Below are 20,677 nucleotides of genomic sequence, written 5' to 3'. Positions count from 1 at the left end.
TAGTAAATATTGATAATTTTGAAGTAAAAGCGACTACAATTCTACAGTTCACAAGTACAATTTGCACACGGGAAAAAATAATCTAACTTTTTAGTTAAAAGATAATTTATCTTTTTATTTTTGTTTTTTTTTATGTATTATTATTATATACCTTTTTAAAATGCAGTCTAAACAAACTCTTAACGATTTTCCAAAAATTAGTTTAAACCTTAAAAATTCGGCATTAAGTGCTGTTAAGGCGTTGCATGTTATCGCGTACGGGGATAAAGTGTTGCCCCGACAAACTAGGAAGAATTTGCGGAATTTTACAAATTTTGCGTGGGATAAAGAATCCCAGGAATATTCCACAAAAATAGACGACATTAAAAACAAACTAAGTATGCCGGACTTAGTAGCAGTTTGCAGTGTTTTAGATCTGAACTACACTGGTTCAGAAGACGACGTGATTGAACGTATTTGTTCATTTTTGAACGACTTCAATCTTGAAGACGAGAATGACGATGAAGACGAAGACGCTAGCGATGATGAGGGTGATAAAGACGTTTATCACAAGGAAAACGGTAAAGACGTTATCGAAGACGATCGCTATAATGAAGATAACGACGCAAATAGTGATAAAGACGCTTATCACGAGGAAGAAGGTAAAGACGTTACCGACGACGATAATAATAATGACGATATGGATTATGAAAGGACGACGGATTTATTTACGAGGAATAGATCAAAATCAAACAAAATGACGAGAGGTAGACTGAATGATTCATTTGCCTTAACTTTTAGAGACGTAGAGGACAGTATAAGAAATTTCGACGGAAAAGACGATTATCCCATAGGAAAATGGATCACTGATTTTGAAGAAATTTCCAATCTGATGGGATGGAATGATTTGCAAATGCTAATTTTTGCTAAACGATCTCTAAAAGGAATAGCTAAACTGTATATACAGTCAGAGAAAGGAGTTAATAGCTGGAAGCTCTTGAAGAAGAGACTGACAACAGAGTTTGAGAACAAAATAAGTAGTGCCGAAATACACAAAATGCTGATGAATAGAAAGAAGAAACAAGGTGAAAGCGTACAGGAGTATGTACTAAAAATGAGAGAAATCTGTAGCGGAGGAAACATCGAAAATGAAGCCATAATGCATTATATAATTCAGGGAATTATGGAAGACCCGGCTAATAAAGTAATACTTTATGGTGCCAAAAATTTCAATGACTTTAGAGAGAAGATTAAACTTTACGAGGACTTCTTTATAAAAAACAATATTCTGTTTAAATACGAAGACGTCAAGGAAGTGTTAGTCATTCCGAAAAGAATGCAAACAGAAGTAATTAGAAACTTACACGAGGTAAGACATTTTGCTAAAAAAAGAAGTTATAGAATGCGTGAAGAGACATCAAAAGGATTTCGGAAATCCGCTCCGTATAATATCTGACAGAGGTACCGTGTTTACGGCGAAGGAATTCGAAGACTATTGCGACCAAAGAAGCATAAAGTCGACGCCGTTTGAAGTACTGTTCGGAACGAAGATGAAGAATAAAGAAGATCTGAGGATGAAGGAGATCATAGAACAGGAGATAATTAAACAATTTGATGAAGATAGAGAGATGCTGAGAAACGAGAGTCGACGTCAGTTAGTCAAAATTCAAGAGGAAAATAGACGCAGATATGATCTACGAAAAAAAAGGCCGAGAATGTACAAAAAGGAGAACTTAGTGGCAATCAAGGGAACACAGTTTGGTGGACGACTCAAACTGCAGAAGAAATATTTAGGACCGTACGTGGTAGTACAAGTGAATCCAAATGACAGTTACGAGGTAAAGAAATCTGGATACTATGGTGGACTTCAAAGCACTTCAACGTGTGCAGAGTACATGAAGTCGCGGATAGGTAACTAAACGGAATTCGGGTCGAATTCGAACAGGATGGCCAAATGTAGGATTGTAAATAGTTTCCCTTATATTTTAAATTTCCCTGTATATCATTTTTTCTTAATTATTAGTACGAGAACGGGATAAGGGTCTCACATATGGACGTTGGCACAGATGTGCAGAACGAATTGGGGATTACGGCGACGGTAACGAACTACTTTTAACTTTATAGTTTTAGTTTATTGGAAAAAAGACGGCGGCGGGTCGGTACATACTTTGAACCAATTTTAATTGGGTTCTTTCACAGGAAAAAAGAGATTAGCCTAAGAGGGTTGGTTTTAGCGTAGGGAACTAGAACGAATACGGGCAGTCGATTATAACATCACAGCGACGACAGACGCGGTCTTAGGGATAATACTTAGAAAAAGACGAATTAAGACGGGTATTATATTGATTAGACGCAAATTATCTATAAATACATTTCTTTTTTGTAGGAATAAGAACACGTAAGATTTTGGTCGCAATTACACACTCTTATACTTTTACATTTTGTCAATTTAATGGTATCAATAATTTAGTCATGTATTTTATTAATTAAAACTGTTAAACATCAAACGGACTTTTATTACGATTGTCTTTAAAGGAATCCTACATCTTGGGGGCTCGTCCGGGATCTAAGAAAGACAATTTCGTCGTAAAGTTCGCGAAATACCGTAAAGTGACGTGTAATTAAAAAATCGGCTCAGGTGACGTGACGTAATTTTTGGAAACTGTTTATGACTGTTCGGGAAACGTGGAAACTGTTGGTGATTTTCGAACTTTTTTAAACTATTGGTGACTTCCGGACTTTGTGAACTGTTGGTGAATGGTTGTGTTGGTGGAGTAGCAGCCTAGTACAGTGTAGACGACGCTGTTAGGCAAATACGACGGCTGTTTGGACAGTGACGACGACGACGACGAGACGCAATCATAGCAAGCAGTATTACCAAGGAGAAATCAGGTGTGTTTGTTTCAATATTTTAGAAGTAGTCAAGACACTTTGGTCTTGTGTGTGGAAATTAGAAATCTGACCAAAGATTATTTTTTTTCGAGGAGCTGTGAACTGGAACTTTGACGATAAACAGTGAATGTTGCGAAAGAACTATCATAAATCATTTAACGATTAACTTTTTTTGTTTTTCATTTTTTTTTTGTTCATTTATTTTAATAAATCATAACTTTGTTAGTATTTGTAGTAAATATTGATAATTTTGAAGTAAAAGCGACTACAATTCTACAGTTCACAAGTACAATTTGCACACGGGAAAAAATAATCTAACTTTTTAGTTAAAAGATAATTTATCTTTTTATTTTTGTTTTTTTTTATGTATTATTATTATATACCTTTTTAAAATGCAGTCTAAACAAACTCTTAACGATTTTCCAAAAATTAGTTTAAACCTTAAAAATTCGGCATTAAGTGCTGTTAAGGCGTTGCATGTTATCGCGTACGGGGATAAAGTGTTGCCCCGACAAACTAGGAAGAATTTGCGGAATTTTACAAATTTTGCGTGGGATAAAGAATCCCAGGAATATTCCACAAAAATAGACGACATTAAAAACAAACTAAGTATGCCGGACTTAGTAGCAGTTTGCAGTGTTTTAGATCTGAACTACACTGGTTCAGAAGACGACGTGATTGAACGTATTTGTTCATTTTTGAACGACTTCAATCTTGAAGACGAGAATGACGATGAAGACGAAGACGCTAGCGATGATGAGGGTGATAAAGACGTTTATCACAAGGAAAACGGTAAAGACGTTATCGAAGACGATCGCTATAATGAAGATAACGACGCAAATAGTGATAAAGACGCTTATCACGAGGAAGAAGGTAAAGACGTTACCGACGACGATAATAATAATGACGATATGGATTATGAAAGGACGACGGATTTATTTACGAGGAATAGATCAAAATCAAACAAAATGACGAGAGGTAGACTGAATGATTCATTTGCCTTAACTTTTAGAGACGTAGAGGACAGTATAAGAAATTTCGACGGAAAAGACGATTATCCCATAGGAAAATGGATCACTGATTTTGAAGAAATTTCCAATCTGATGGGATGGAATGATTTGCAAATGCTAATTTTTGCTAAACGATCTCTAAAAGGAATAGCTAAACTGTATATACAGTCAGAGAAAGGAGTTAATAGCTGGAAGCTCTTGAAGAAGAGACTGACAACAGAGTTTGAGAACAAAATAAGTAGTGCCGAAATACACAAAATGCTGATGAATAGAAAGAAGAAACAAGGTGAAAGCGTACAGGAGTATGTACTAAAAATGAGAGAAATCTGTAGCGGAGGAAACATCGAAAATGAAGCCATAATGCATTATATAATTCAGGGAATTATGGAAGACCCGGCTAATAAAGTAATACTTTATGGTGCCAAAAATTTCAATGACTTTAGAGAGAAGATTAAACTTTACGAGGACTTCTTTATAAAAAACAATATTCTGTTTAAATACGAAGACGTCAAGGAAGTGTTAGTCATTCCGAAAAGAATGCAAACAGAAGTAATTAGAAACTTACACGAGGTAAGACATTTTGCTAAAAAAAGAAGTTATAGAATGCGTGAAGAGACATCAAAAGGATTTCGGAAATCCGCTCCGTATAATATCTGACAGAGGTACCGTGTTTACGGCGAAGGAATTCGAAGACTATTGCGACCAAAGAAGCATAAAGTCGACGCCGTTTGAAGTACTGTTCGGAACGAAGATGAAGAATAAAGAAGATCTGAGGATGAAGGAGATCATAGAACAGGAGATAATTAAACAATTTGATGAAGATAGAGAGATGCTGAGAAACGAGAGTCGACGTCAGTTAGTCAAAATTCAAGAGGAAAATAGACGCAGATATGATCTACGAAAAAAAAGGCCGAGAATGTACAAAAAGGAGAACTTAGTGGCAATCAAGGGAACACAGTTTGGTGGACGACTCAAACTGCAGAAGAAATATTTAGGACCGTACGTGGTAGTACAAGTGAATCCAAATGACAGTTACGAGGTAAAGAAATCTGGATACTATGGTGGACTTCAAAGCACTTCAACGTGTGCAGAGTACATGAAGTCGCGGATAGGTAACTAAACGGAATTCGGGTCGAATTCGAACAGGATGGCCAAATGTAGGATTGTAAATAGTTTCCCTTATATTTTAAATTTCCCTGTATATCATTTTTTCTTAATTATTAGTACGAGAACGGGATAAGGGTCTCACATATGGACGTTGGCACAGATGTGCAGAACGAATTGGGGATTACGGCGACGGTAACGAACTACTTTTAACTTTATAGTTTTAGTTTATTGGAAAAAAGACGGCGGCGGGTCGGTACATACTTTGAACCAATTTTAATTGGGTTCTTTCACAGGAAAAAAGAGATTAGCCTAAGAGGGTTGGTTTTAGCGTAGGGAACTAGAACGAATACGGGCAGTCGATTATAACATCACAGCGACGACAGACGCGGTCTTAGGGATAATACTTAGAAAAAGACGAATTAAGACGGGTATTATATTGATTAGACGCAAATTATCTATAAATACATTTCTTTTTTGTAGGAATAAGAACACGTAAGATTTTGGTCGCAATTACACACTCTTATACTTTTACATTTTGTCAATTTAATGGTATCAAAAATTTAGTCATCTATTTTATTAATTAAAACTGTTAAACATCAAACGGACTTTTATTACGATTGTCTTTAAAGGAATCCACATATATATCTCCAACAAGGGTGGTTTTAAGAGTTGAAATATTATAATATTATATCCTAAAGCATAAAACAATGATGATTTAACTAATAAAAACTAAATGTAGACCATATTGAAGTTTATGTAAAATGTTATTTTATAATTTTTTACAATAATTAGGAGTAGTTATCACCCTTAAAAAACCAAAAGCGTACAACGTCTCAATATAGAAAATGTATTAGATAGTAAAATGAGCCTAATCCCAAATTTTTTGTACAAATCGATGCTGGACGGAAAAATTGCGAGTAAGAGACGTAAAAGTTGAATTAAATTTTTCAAATCAACTTTTACTGCTCGTTTTAGTTGGAGTTGACTCGAACTAGGAATAGTCAACTCTAACTGAGATTCAACTTGAACTTTAATATATATATGTTACAGTTCAAGTTGACTTTTCCTAGTTCGAGTCAACTTCAACTGAAACGAGCAGTAAAAGTTGATTTGAAAAATTTAATTCAACTTTTACTAGTTGAAGTTGACTCTTCCTAACTCTTGTTAGTAAAAGTAGATTATACAATTTATACGAGTATAATCTCATGTGCATTTTTGATGAGTGTGCGTCTCTTTGTTTTGACCGTTTTAACTACTTATTAGTCCAGGCTGTAACGTCGCCCCCGTTAGGTAAATTATTCTGATTCGATTTTTTTGCACAAACTTACTCAAACAAATATATCCTTATAACAAATACACAGTGTCAGGCGGTACCACGGTAGAAAAATTGTTTAACCAATTTTTGTTAACCAAATTCACAAAAATAATTCTTATCTACTCTACCTATGTATAAGTTTCTATTGTGTGAAAATTGTAAATATAGATAGCAGTACATGAAGGGCTTAAAGTGTGCCTGAAGTAATAATATATTTTAAATGGGATTTACTTTTTAGCACTGTTTTTTAGCACACTTTCATATAATAAAATATCCTTAACTTTCGCCTTGTCATGGTGATGGCATGTGAGCAATAAATTATAAAAAAAGTTTTGACAGTTTTTGTGGTTTGACAGAAGTTTGAATTTTTAAATGTCAAAGTTCTAAGAAATTGTAAAATAGGAATATATTCCAGTAACGAAGAGTTGCAGTTTTTTTATTTGTTTTTTGGTAGATAAATATTGTATGAAACTGTGCGTGAAGTACTTTTTGCGCACTTAGGCGATGTATAGCATTCGGCCCGCTCGTGCTCTAAACATCGCGTGCGTGCGCAAAAAGCATACTTCACGAACTGTTTTATAAATAACTAAGTATTTTACTCCGGACAAATTTTTTTACATTATTTTGGTCATTCGGAGCAAAAAAGGTCTCTTGTGATTTTTCTCTAAAATTGATAGTTTTCGAGTTATACGCGATTTAAAATTTGAAAAATGCAAAATGTCCATTTCGAAGGCTTAATAACTCGATTAAAAACTATTATTATGAAAGTCGGAAAGTCACCTAATCAAAGCTTAAAGCCCCCCCTACAAGATCCTGAAGAAATTTTTGTCATTATTTTATTACTAAGCTTTTATTTTAATTATCAACAATGAGCGCTAAAAGCGTATTGAGCGGCCGTCAATGTGAGTGCGAAAGATCCTGAAGAAATTTTTGTCATTATTTTATTACTAAGCTGTTATTTTAATTATCAACAATGAGCGCTAAAAGCGTATTGAGCGGCCGTCAATGTGAGTGCGAGTAAGATCCTCCATTCCGACCGTCCAATGGTTCATCTCAGTCGCACTCTCATTGACAGCCGCCTCAATACGCTCCTAGCGCTCATTGTTAATAATTAAAAATAACAGCTTAGTAATACAATAATGACAAATATTTCTTCAGTACCTTGTAAGGGGGTCGCTAAAATTTGATTTGGTGACTTTCTGACTTTCATAATAATTTAATAACTTTCAAATTTTAAATCGCGTATAATTCGAGAACAATAAATTTTACAGAAAAATCACAAAAGACCTCTTTTGCTCCGAATGACCCAAATTAATGATGTAAAAAAATGTCCGAAGTGAATTTTTTTTTCGTGAATTTGTTAAAAAAAATTGTTTAAACAATTTTTCGATTACGGTACCACCTGACACCCTGTGGATTCGTTATAAGGACCGCTTTTTGAGTAAGTTTGTGGAAAAAAATCGAACTGGAATAATTTACCTAACGGGGGCGACGATACAGCCTGGACTATAAATATCAAGATTTGAATATAATATACAGTAACATTTAATTTCTAGAATCGGTTGTTTGTGTGAATCAACTTTTACTAAATTGCATTGGGAAGAGTATACTTTAACTAGTTGGAGTCTACTTTTACTAGTAAATGTTGAATAAAAATCTTCATTTTATATTTGTAATCAACTTTTTCTAAAACCAGCCGTTTGAGTCGACTCGAACTAGGAAAAGTCAACTCCAACTGGATAATCAACTTGAACTGTAACATATACATTGTAAAACCCAAATCATGATTTACAAAGTTTATACATTGTAAATCATGATTCTGGAATGCTCCTCGTAGCATTCACGTGTCTTGGTTTGTTTATTTCTAGTGCATCTTTATTGTGATTTTAATATATGGTCTTTAGAAGTTATCTAAGCAAAAAATTAGTAAACTAACATTCAGAAATCGCCATTTTAAAGATTTAAACGTGTTTTATCAAATAATTAGCTCCAATTTCGTTAAAAATGCTTTTTGTTATTGAGGTCCATAAAACTCAAAAAGCTTGCCAGATACTTGGCCGGATCAAGAGGGTACTTTTTGACCCTATTTCTATGGACTAATATTTTGTTAATAGTCTCAACTGTTTTTATTTTCAGACCGTTAATAGAGAAATCAAACGAATATATTATAGCCCTTTTTGTGGCCTTATTGACTTTGAGAAGGCGTTTGATAGCGTTGAGCAGTGGGCGATAAAAACCTCATTGTAGAAAAGTAGGATTGACCAAAGATATATTGATTTGATAAGAAACATATGCGGGAAAGCTCAAACTATAATAAAATTACAACAGAACACAGAAAAAATACCAATTGAGAGAGGAATCAAACAGGACGATACCATCTTGCCAAAACTGTTCAATCAAACGCTTGAATACGTGTTTAAGAAGTTGAAATTGGCAAAAAACAGGAACTAACGTCAATGGTCAATTCGTGAATCACCTTCACTACGCAGATGACATTGTCCTAATACCTGAAGACAAAAATGAACTCAAAAAATGCTGAAAGATAGGGATAGAAGCGAGAAATATAGGGTTAAAAATGATTTTAAAAAACAAAAACAATGACTAATACTAATGAAAACTGTACAAAAACTATTCAAAATGAAGAAATCTAACAAGTGCAACAGTAAACAAATCTGGATCAAATATTCACACATTCTCAAAAATAAGAGATACCCGCAATACCTAAAAACGAAAGTCTAAAACCAATGTGTACTGCCTTTATTGACATATGGAGCCTTAACATAGACACTGACAAGAAATAACATGGATAAATGGATAAGGTATTAAAAATATAAAGGGCCATGGAAAGAAAAATGCTACAACTAAATGTGAAGGAGAAGAAAAGAAACGAATGGATAAGAAAAATCAATAAGGTCAAAGATGTAAATGAAAAAATAGCAGAACTGTAATGTAAATTCGCTGCGCACAATGCAAGGCAAAAGAACGACAGATAGAATAACCAAATACTACACTGAGGACCCTGGGAATACTGAAGATGAAGAGGAAGACCTCAAATGAGATGGATCGACGACATAAAAACACGCTAGTTCTAAATGGATGAGTATAGCCCAAGACAGAGAATCCTGGAGAGAAAAAGGGAAGGCCTACGTTCAAGAATGGGCGAAATAGGCTATAGATAAATAGAATATTTTGTTAACAATATAATCAGCGTTTTATTGACAATATATAATATGGTGACATTTGTAGGCGGTAAAGTGTCACTTTAATTAACGATTATATGTGTTTTATTCAGTAGAATGGCACAATAAACATTTTTAATACACTTGTTTAAAACTGCCATTGTCATTATTTGTTGTTTCAACATACTTTACATGGTGTATTAATACCATTCTATATTTTTACAGTAATGTGTTAGTCATTTTAAATATATGTACTCCCAGCGTTTCTATTAAAGGCAGATAATCAAGAAGCAATTTTTTTCTATAAATATTGAGCTTAGTGTCACACGCCAAAAATAAAACAATCACTAACACCTACTAACCTGAATCCCAATATCCCCAAATGCTTTAAAGTTTTCCTGGTCACGCGCCAGAACGATTTCCTCGGTTTCCTCACCATTTTTCCGATTAATTACTCAATCAAACCCATTTCTACCAAATAAGTAAGTAGTTATAAAAAGTATATAAATACTACTTATTTATTCTAACCCAGACCTCACCGAACTGCCAGCATATTTTGTAAAAACGTCTAAACGTGTGTAAGTATTAGAGCCAAGTTTCTAGGATGGGTCTAAGAATAGATTTTCGCTTCGAAATGTTTAAAAATCTTAAAGCTTTTAATAACTGCATGGAAAACGGTAGGTAGGCCGTGAAATCACTTTTATTCAATTATACAATATATACATATTAATTGTTTGAGACGTAAGAATATGAAAAATTGGAAAGAGTAGTCAATTTTGTTTTTATTATTTTTGTAAGTATTTTTAGCCCTCACAGTTAAAAATCTTCTAGCAAGGGTTACCATGTAAGTATGTATGTTTTATGCATTTGCATATGTACGGATACATGGAAATGTTCTCAACACTGATACCCTACTGATTGAGAGGAGACGTCTTATGTACAAAATAAGACAGGGGCCGTCCATTAATCACGTGAGGTTCGAAAGGGGGGGAGGGTTCTATAAAAAATCACGAAATGACATAATACACGAGATATAGGGGGTCTTGAACCTCAGTGTATCATCAAGGGGGGGGGGGGGGTTAAAATTGCCAAAATAAAATATCACGTAATTAATGGACGGCCCCACAGGCGTGAATAAAGTACAACCAAATAAACATCCATGACTCAAAAGAGAAAATGGCTTGGAGAAAAATACTGTAAACTTTTTGTCAATCTACCATGAATTGGTAAATCACAGATAGCTGTATCACAACTGACTCGTTATAAGGTAAGAATGGTTGTTAGGCAACTATGGCGCTCTCTAATCCCGAGGTGTAACACCATCATGCCCAGGAGATGCATGGCACAGGGGGTAAAGTGTTACCTTTAGCGTTGCCTCAGAGAGCTGGTGAACTCTGGTTATATTATAGACTTAACCCAACTAAACAACGGGAACAGGTAAGCAGACAAATCCAGTCGTAAATTTTGTACCTGCCCATATACTCTGCCAGATAGTGTTCCAAGAGGAACACACACTGCACAAATAGCAAAAACGCCTTCTGGAGCTCAAAAGATGACGAGAGAGGCAAAACAAGGCTGCTGGGATATGGACCACAGCAAATTCTCATAAAACTAAAGCTGAAGTTAAGAATAGACCTCAAAAGATTTCCATTACACCCTCCGCAACAGAGTGTTGCTAAAAGACTAAGGAACTAGGTCATACAGCAATACCACAAAAGTATTCAGGATGGCGGTGACATATAGATACCATCCTAATACGCAACTAGATCAAGAAGGACTGATCACCAACATACTGGAACAACAAGTGGATGAGGCTTCTATTGGAATTAAAATCAACTACAGTTCAATATAACATAGTTTAGCGCTGGGACCCTGTGGGTCGTGGGTAAACTCTGCTATACACAAAACAAATAACTACTGATGCAACGAAGATTATGGAAGGCCTGTGGGAGGGAGCAGACTTCAATTTAGTCGATTCCAACAACATGTCCAAATACCCCAATATCCTCACCTGCGTCTCCAAAAAATAGTCTAAAGAAGCAACAATCAGGGCATGTCTAGAGGACAAAATAAAGACCTTAAGATGAAAGACTGATTGTTGAACAAAAATGAAAGATCATGTCATTCGTACTGAAGACTAAAAACACTGTTCGATGGGCATATTATAGGGATGAGGTATTGGTTAAATGTCCGTTACATCAGGTACAATAAACGTATCGAGCAGGAGTCTCCACGGAAATGGCACTGAATCACCTCTACAGAGGGTTCCTGATACAGGGGGAGCATTTGCCAATACTTACAAAGCAATTACAAGGGTGATTACTCTTAGAGGAATAGACGAAACAAGCTGCAGATGGATAGACTGCATGCTGAAGAACCGTATAATATATGCGACCTTGCTGGTGATACAGTGTCAGCACATGTAGCTAGGTTAAAAAAAGAAATGGGGTCAGTGTACAAAAGTTCTCTGGAAATAGTACGAAAAATATCAAAATAGTACCGAAAGTGTTTTTTTCTGCTCTTGATATAATATGTGTATTCTGAATGAAGTTTTATATAAAGAGGCCACACAACAAACAGTTCAGCTTGCAGATTTCCAACTGGAACTCATTAGATAGCTTGTAGAAAACTACCATAAGAATAGCATTCAAAGTGGGAGATCTGGAGATCTGGAGGTTACTTCTAACCAAGTTAAATATAGTAAATTTAAAAATAAATGTTATTTTGAGGAAGCAGAAAGACGAGAATCTTGTAAGGTTATCCGTTCGTTATTTTCCCGATGTTATTCTAAGTGTAAACCTTCTAAGATATGTGCTGTTTAAAAATTGCCAAAAAAGGAATAAGACACGACATTCGAGCTTTGAGTGTTTTAGGTTTTAACACATTGTATCACACTGCTCTTCGGCATACACTCTATAATAAACTGAATCTTGTCCATTCTTTGTCTGTCCTCTTTATTATATCTTTCTAAAGTTTTATGTAAAATCTAATAATAAAATAATATGCAAAATATTTTATTGAAAGCAGTCAAGTTAATGCAATTTCCAGATTTACTGGAAGTTAAATTGAAAATAAAAAAAGTGGGCTGCCCACATGCACATGCCTGAAAAGAAAGGTATTTGGTAAGTGTGTCTTCCCAGTATTGTTGATAGACAGACCAGCAGATATGGTATGACATATAGCCAGAATGACAGATAGGCGATGGACAAAGAGGTTATTATAATAGAGACCTAGGGAAAACAAGAGAAGCGTCTACCTACAAGATGGACTGACAATTTAAGATGACTAAATAAAAACTGGCGAAAGAAATGAACGAGGGCAAAGACTGCTCAACTTCTTACACCAGGAAAATTTATCCACTTGGAACTCTTTTTTCGATAAAAAACCTCAGCGTAAATGGACATGGATAAGCCCAAATGGCACACAAAATGTAATTTTATCATTTTATCATAACGAATAGAAAAGAAATAATTAAAGATGTTGAAGTACTTAACAAATTTTCGATAGGAAGCGACCACAGATTAATCCGAGCAAAGATACAACTAAATGTCAACTTGGAAAGAACAAAGATGATCTTCAAAACACGAAAGAAGAAATGGATTCCCCCAGAAAACAACGACCTGTATGAAGATATATACTAACCAGAGTAAACAAGACTTAGAAAACGAAATAGAAGACATCGAACTAGAAAATAATCTCATAATTAAGGCTCTAAAAGAAACCGAAAGGGAGTGCTGCCCGACGGTCGTGACCCATAAAGAAAAATTAAGCCAAAACACCAAAGAGTTAATAAGTAAAAGAAGACAACTGACGGAAAAATACGACTCTAACTACACAACACTGAAGAAATTAAATAAAGATATTCACCGATCAATCCGAAAAGACATAAGAGAAAACAATTCAAGAGAAATAATTCAAATAATTCAAGAAACCAAAAGTTTAAAAGTTTTGCGGCGAAATACGAATAACATTGGCAACAAAAATATGCACAATAAGAAACAAAGACAACAACATTGCTACGTCTAGAGCCGAAATCCTTAAGGTTGTCGAATCGTTTTATCGCGAAATGTATGAGAGCACCAACGCAAGGCAAGATCAGCTACTGCCCAAAATCACAAACCAGGGATCAGAATTAATGCCAGAAGTAACACCATACGAAGTTAAAAAGACACTTTCAGAAATGAAAAATAATAAATTCCCTGGCGATGACGGAGTAGTGATCGAGGCAATCAAATAAGGTGGAAATAAAATTATCCAGGCTTTGGCCAAACTTTTCATAGAATGCATTTCGAGAAGGAAAAACCCCTTCTCAATGGGACAATGCAATCATTGTTTTATTGCACAAGAAAGGTGACATAACAGATCTAAAAAACTACCGTCCTATCAGTCTACTATCACACATATATAAATTTTCACAAAAATTATCAAAAAAAGACTGGAGGCTACGTTAGACTTCTATCAGCCTACAGAACAAGCTGGGTTTAGATCCGGATATAGCACTAAAGGATAAGCACTGTAGCACTGGTAATAAAAAACTTGATAGAGAAGTCGGTGGAATACAACAAACCATTGGCACTGATATTGGTGGACTACGAGAAAGCGTTCGATACCATAAACCAGCAGAAAATTTTGGAAACATTGACAGAATTCCGAATAGACCATCGCTATACAAACATGATAAAATATATCTACCACAATGCAACGGCTAGCGTAAGACTCTCTGATCAACAAACTAATAAATTCTGTATGCAGCGAGGAGTACGACAAGGAGACACCATCTCACCAAAGCTGTTCACAACCCTTTGAGAACACACTTTTAAGAAGGCAGATCTGAACGAATATGGTATCAATATAAATGGAGAGAAGCTCAGTCATTTAAGATTCGCAGATGACATCGTCCTTATAGCCGATCGTATGGATGATGCAATAATAATGTTGAATCATTTATATCAAGCTTCCTTAGAGGTCGGACTAAAGATTAATATCAACAAGACGCAAATAATGACTAATCTGGTGCTAAATAGTAATATTGTTGTTGATGGAATGGATATTGAGCAGACTGCATCTTATAAGTACTTAGGACATGAAATTCGGTTGGGAAGAGATAACCAGACGTGTGAACTCACACGTCGCATAGGATTAGCCTGGGCAGCGTTTGGTAAACTGAGCTATGTATTTAAATCGGAATTACCCATATGCCTGAAAAGGAAAATCTTTGACCAGTGTGTGTTGCCTGTACTCACTTATGGGGCGGAAACATTAACACTTACAAAAAAGGTAGTGAACAAGATTCGCATAACTCAGAGGGCTATGGAGCGCCAGATGTTGGGTGTCTCCCTGAGGGACTGAATCCCAAACGAAGAAATACCTCGTAGAACAAAAACAACGGACGTCGTCAAAAGAATCGCGTCGCTCAAGTGGAATTGGGCAGGACACGTCGCCAGATTGTCAGACAACCGATTGAACCGATGGACAAAACGTATTGTCGAGTGGAGGCCACGAGAAGAAGCACTACGGAGCAGAGGACGACCACCAACCAGATGGGCTGACGATTTGAAGCGTATTGTCGGCAACTGGATGCAAGCCGCACAAAACAGAGAACGATGTCCAGCAGTGGACGAGTACGGGTTGATGATGATGATGATGAAATAAAAACTGGATGAGAGTGGCGTAAGATAGACGGGGCTGGAAACACGAGGACGAGATCTATGTTCAGTAGTTTAAATTTGAGACTGGATGATGATGAAATTAAAAATAATTTAGACGTGGAGATCAACAGATCAATAGCGAAATTGCAAATTTTCAAATTTGGAAATCGATTAATTTCAAAGATAGGTCTAATATACGCTATATGTGAAGCATCTTGTATATTTATTAAAAAAGTTAAAATTTATGATTCGGTATAAAACTAAATATTTTTCTTTGCACTACTAAGAATATGTTCTTTTCTCGTCCAGGTACACCTTATTTTATTTCCAGCAAGGCTTTCGTGCCTTATCCAAGGATATGTCCCTTCACTTTTGTATTGGCTCCAACAAAATGAACTAACACGAAGTAAAGACTTAAAAAGTTGGAGAAGTGGCTTAGTTTGCCGGCCATCGGTGCATTATCAAGTCCAAAGTTGGAACTAAGTCCGTCACAATGCCCCTCGGAGTTATTTACTTAGACTTTAGGGATTAGGTTGACTGAAAAACTTAATAAAAAGTCTCCGTCATTGTGAGGTTAGCGACTAGTTGGATACAAACTTCCCTTATATGAAAAATTTAAGAGTGTTACATTTCAGACCTACAGTTAATTTCTTTTCTTGGGAATATAATACATAGTTACAGCTCAATGGGCACAAGTATAGCACAAAAAATTTTAAACGGTTTTTTAAATATTTTTCTAATTGATGAATTTAATTGTTATTTGATGGAAATTCATTTTATGTAATAATAAAACGCTTTTCAATACTTCTAGCCCAGTCGGGATAGCATTTGACCTTGCATTAGGAGCTGCCCCAAATTTTATTTTTCTAATCTATATAGGGGGTCAATAGTATTGTAAATTTAAAATCTCGACTGAATTACACTGTTGCGTTAGCCGCCATCTTCATTTTAAACGAGAATCGTTTTTGCTCAATATCTCCGCCATTTTCGACTTTTCGATAAAAAGTGTAGACACCGAAATTGTTGAAAATACAATTTTCTATAATTTCGTTTATTATAATTTTTTTCGTGCGGTCGATATTTTCCAAGTTATGGGGGGAAAATAGTGACAGTCAGAGCATAATTATTCAATTATTGAATTATCTCGTTTATATAATTTTACAACATACATGTACATATACAAAAATGAAGAGAATTAAATTTTGTATAATTTTGATCTTATTAATTTTTTTGATAAAGTCTGTAATTAAGGTAGTACGTATGCGGTAAAGGTGCGAGGGTAAGACCTGATTGATTTTATAGCAATTGTTTTTGTTCAAAATCTCCGCCATTTTTAAATTTTCGACAAAAATGTAAGGACTGAAATAGTTGCAATTACGATTTACTACAATTTTTCGAGAAAACCAGTGGCGGGTCTACGAGGGGGGATGGCGAAATTTCCCCCAACAGGGTCCAAAATTTAAAAAAATTGTTGAAATATAAAAATATATTAGCTGACATGAAACTTAAAATGTCGACAGACAAATTCAACCAATAAAACCCGCTATTTATTAAAATGAAGTGAACTTAATGCATATGCATATTATAAGTTATCATTTATATCTTTTATGTACTTAGTTTGGTTGGTGTTTCATCGGAAGTTTCAAAAATTGTATAAAAAATTATTCTCTTTATTTTTGTTTATGTACCGGGTGTCCCAATAAGAATGGCTCTCGGCCATATCTCAGGAACCGTTTATAGTAGAGCTTTGAAATAAAAACTTTTATAACAAAAGTTGCCTCAGGAAAAGCCTGGAAATTATTTTCATAATCGTGGGACCACCGCTAGAGGGCGTAATTGAATATCAAAAATTAAAAAATCTAAATTTTACAAAATTTTCCTAATGAATGGGCACTGGAAATCCGATCGTCGTATTCTTCATAAAATTCTACGCATATTTGATTTGACAAGTTTAGGTCTACCTTTGGAAATAAGAGGTGGGGGTGAGTGGGAACCTTGTTATGAAAAACTGGCTGTGAGTATGGTTCTGCTTAATCAAATTTTGCAAACTTGGTCTTGTTGAAGACAGATCTTTTTTGTCAATGTAAAAGTTATGATTTCGAACCAACTTACTGAGTAATATGCCAGCTAGAAGGCGTTATTTAATTTTTTTCATAAATCTAGTGTTCCTCGGAAAATATTAAATACAAACATGCATTTTTAATACCATATTACAAAATTAGACAAAATTAGCAACAGAATAGCGAAAACCGCATGTTAATACCTTTTTTCTATCTCGAGATATCTTACAAAACGTGTAAATTTAAAAACATAACTGTTACTGTCAACGGTAAACGAAATAATTCATTAAAAGTAGTGTGCTATGGAAACAACAAAGAAACATTTTCCAGCTGTCAACGTATATTAGGTCTTTTCAACGCTTCTCATTTGTTTCGAGCCTCGTTCATATCTCGTATATTAATATTATACACGGATTATACGGCATATGACAGAGGCTCAAAACAAATAAGAAGCGTTGAAAAGCCCTATTACAAAGAAATAAAAACAACTATTTAGTGATGACATAAACGTTCAAATTTTTGCCCATCATTTTCGTTGCAAACATTTACTCTTTCAAGAGTTAGATTGAACAGCAGTCTCAATTTCTGCTCTCGATATGCTTTGAATGGCGTTTAGTATTCTCTGGATAATGTATTCTAGAGTAGTGTATGATGGGCAACAATTTGAATATTTAGGTCGTCACTAAGTAGTTCTTTTTGTTCTGTGTTATATTTAATTTTAATAGTATTGTTTCTCTTTATATTGTTGTTTTAATTAATTATATTTTTATACGTTGACATCTGGAAAATGTTATTTTGTTTTTTTCCACAGCACACTACTTTTCATTAACTTAGTTTACCGGTGATAGTAACAGTTATGTATAAAATTTACACGTTTCTCGAGATATCTTGAGATAGACAAAAGGTATCGACATGCGGTTTTCGCTATTCTATTGCTAATTTAATCTAATTTTATAAAGTATGAGTAAAAATGCATACTTGTATTTAATATTTTCCAAAGAAAACTAGATTGCTAAAAAAAATTAAATAACGCCTCCCAGCTGGCTTATTACTTATTAGGATGGTTCATAATTATCACTCTTACATTGAAGAAAAAGATCTGTCTTCAACAAGACCCAGTTTTCAAAATTTGTTTAGCAGAACCGGACTTACAGCCATTTTTTCATAACAAGGTTCCCACTCACCCCCACCTCTTATTTGCAAAGGTAGAGTTAAACTTGTTAAATCAAATTTGCGCAGAATTTGATGAAGAATACAATAATCGGATTTCCAGTGCCCCTTCATTAGGAAAATTTTGTAAAATTTAGATTTTTTTTATTTTTGATATTCAATTACGCCCTCTAGCGGTGGACCCACAATTATGAAAATATTTTCCAGGCTTTTCCTGAGGCAACTTTTGTTATAAAATTTTTTATTTCAAAGCTCTACTATAAACCGTTCCTGAGATATGGCCGAGAGCCATTCTTATTGGGACACCCGGTACAATTATGCCGTGAAGTTAATAATACATGAGACAATTCAATAATTATGCTTCCCCTCTGCTTCCACTATTTTCCCCCTTAATTCGAAAAATATTGATCAGATAAAAAAGTGTTGCAATATAAATTGTAGGAAATTGCATTTCCAACAATTTTATTTCCTACCGTTTTTGTCGAAAAGTTGAAAATGGCGGAGATATTAAGCAATACCGGTTCTCCTTTAAAATCAATATGGCGCCTACTGCAATCGCGGAATTCAGTCGCGATTTTAAATTTACGCTCCCCTAAAGGATATAATTATAAAATTTGGGATAGTTCGGGAACAAGATTCAATTCAATAATTATGCTCCCCCCACCACTTTTTACTATTTTCCCACTTATCTCGGAAAATATCAACCCCATGAAAAAACTTGTTAAAAAGAAATTGTAGGAAATCATATTTGGAACAATTTTAGTTAAAAATGACGTAGATATTTAACAAAAACAATTGCTATAAAATCAATCTGGTCTTACGCACACGCAATTACCGCATAAGTACTACCTTAAATATTAATTTTAGCAAAAAAATGAATAAGATCAAAATTGTGTAGAATTTAATTCTCTCTATTTTTGTATAGGTACATTTTTGTCGTAAAACTAATAATAAACGAGATACTTCAATAATTATGCTCTAGCTGTCACTATTTTCTGCCATAACTCACAAAATATCGACGGCATGAAAAATTTGTAATAAAAATGATAGAAAATTACATTTTAAACACTTTTGGTTGTTATACTTTTTGTCGAAAAGTTGAAAATGGCGGAGCTATTGAGCAAAAACCGTTCTCGTTTAAAATCAAGATGGCGGCTAACGCAACAGCGCAATTCAGTCGAGATTTTAAATTTACTTTACTATTGACCCTCCCTAAAGATTAGAAAAATAAAATTTGGGGCAGCTCCTAATGCAAGGTTAGGCCTGTTATTCGTCTAACCCGATTGGACTATTCCATAAAATTTATTATCAATTAATGCCACTACAGCTGTTTCGACCGAGTGCCTTTCACAAGTAATGTGTTTTTAATATGCGTCGACACTTTAAAGTCTCTAACTGGATAGGTTGAGGAGTGGAGAGCTATGTGTCTCAAGCTGGTCATTCAGAATTATATCTGTCTTTTTTAATTTGTTAATTTCCATAGATTCTAATAAAGCTTAAGGCCTTTATTTGGAATATAGAGAATTTGAAATTGGTCATTAAAAGAATTATCTAACAGTAAAACACTGAAAACGTTTGTTTTCTATACTTTCACAAAATTTATTACAACTATGTGACTACAGTTGTTTCGGCAGAGTGCCTTTCTCAAGTGATTTAGATTACTATGGGTTTGCATTTTTAAAGTCTTTAACTGAAGAGGTTGAGGAGTGGGGAGCTGTTTATCTCGAGTTGGTCATTCAGAATTATATCTGTATTTTTCAATTTATTAATTTCCATAGATTCTAATAAAGATAGCTTAAAGCCTTTATTTTGAATACGCAGAATTTGAAACTGTTCATCAAAAGAATGATTATGATCTAGAAGGTGAAGTGCGTATGTAGAAGTGTCTGTTTTTCTATTGTTGAAAGCCCTTTTGTGTTCTGCTATCCGTTTGTCAAAGGTTCTGCCAGTTTGAGCGATGTACGTTTTCGGACAGTCACCACAAGTTAGTTTGTAAACACCACTCTGTAGTTGTTTTCTCTTTCGGCTCTTATTGTTCTTAATATATTTGCTTAAGTTGTTGTTAGTTCTGAAAGCTGGTGTTATTCCTTTCTTTTTTATGTATCTGGCTATTTTTGTTGTTATCTTGCCATTATATGTGATAGAGCAGAAGGTACTGGGTTCTTTCTGTGGTGGTGGATAGACTAATTTCAGGGCTTTCTTATGGAGTTTTTGTTTTAAAATTTTGTTAATTGTTTGTTCCTTATAGCCATTGCTTATTCATCAATTATTTAAAAGAATTATTATGATCTAGAACAGGGGTGGGCAAACTTTTTTT

General features: G+C 34.7%; 1 protein-coding gene across 1 annotated transcript in view; it reads right to left on the bottom strand.

The window, feature by feature from the left end:
* Window positions 1-10,066, bottom strand: part of LOC114331453 (aquaporin-11) — a 48,255-nt gene extending 38,189 nt beyond the window's left edge. The window contains exon 1 of the mRNA XM_028281038.2: window positions 9,845-10,066. Within this exon, the coding sequence (XP_028136839.2) occupies window positions 9,845-9,921 (77 nt within the window). The 5' untranslated portion in view covers window positions 9,922-10,066. The remainder of the gene's footprint in view (window positions 1-9,844) is intronic.
* Window positions 10,067-20,677: the final 10,611 nt, after the last annotated feature.

This window comes from Diabrotica virgifera, chromosome 3 (genome assembly GCF_917563875.1).
Source record: "Diabrotica virgifera virgifera chromosome 3, PGI_DIABVI_V3a".
Lineage (NCBI taxonomy): Eukaryota > Metazoa > Arthropoda > Insecta > Coleoptera > Chrysomelidae > Diabrotica > Diabrotica virgifera.
This window is presented reverse-complemented; position numbering and strand designations above follow the sequence as displayed.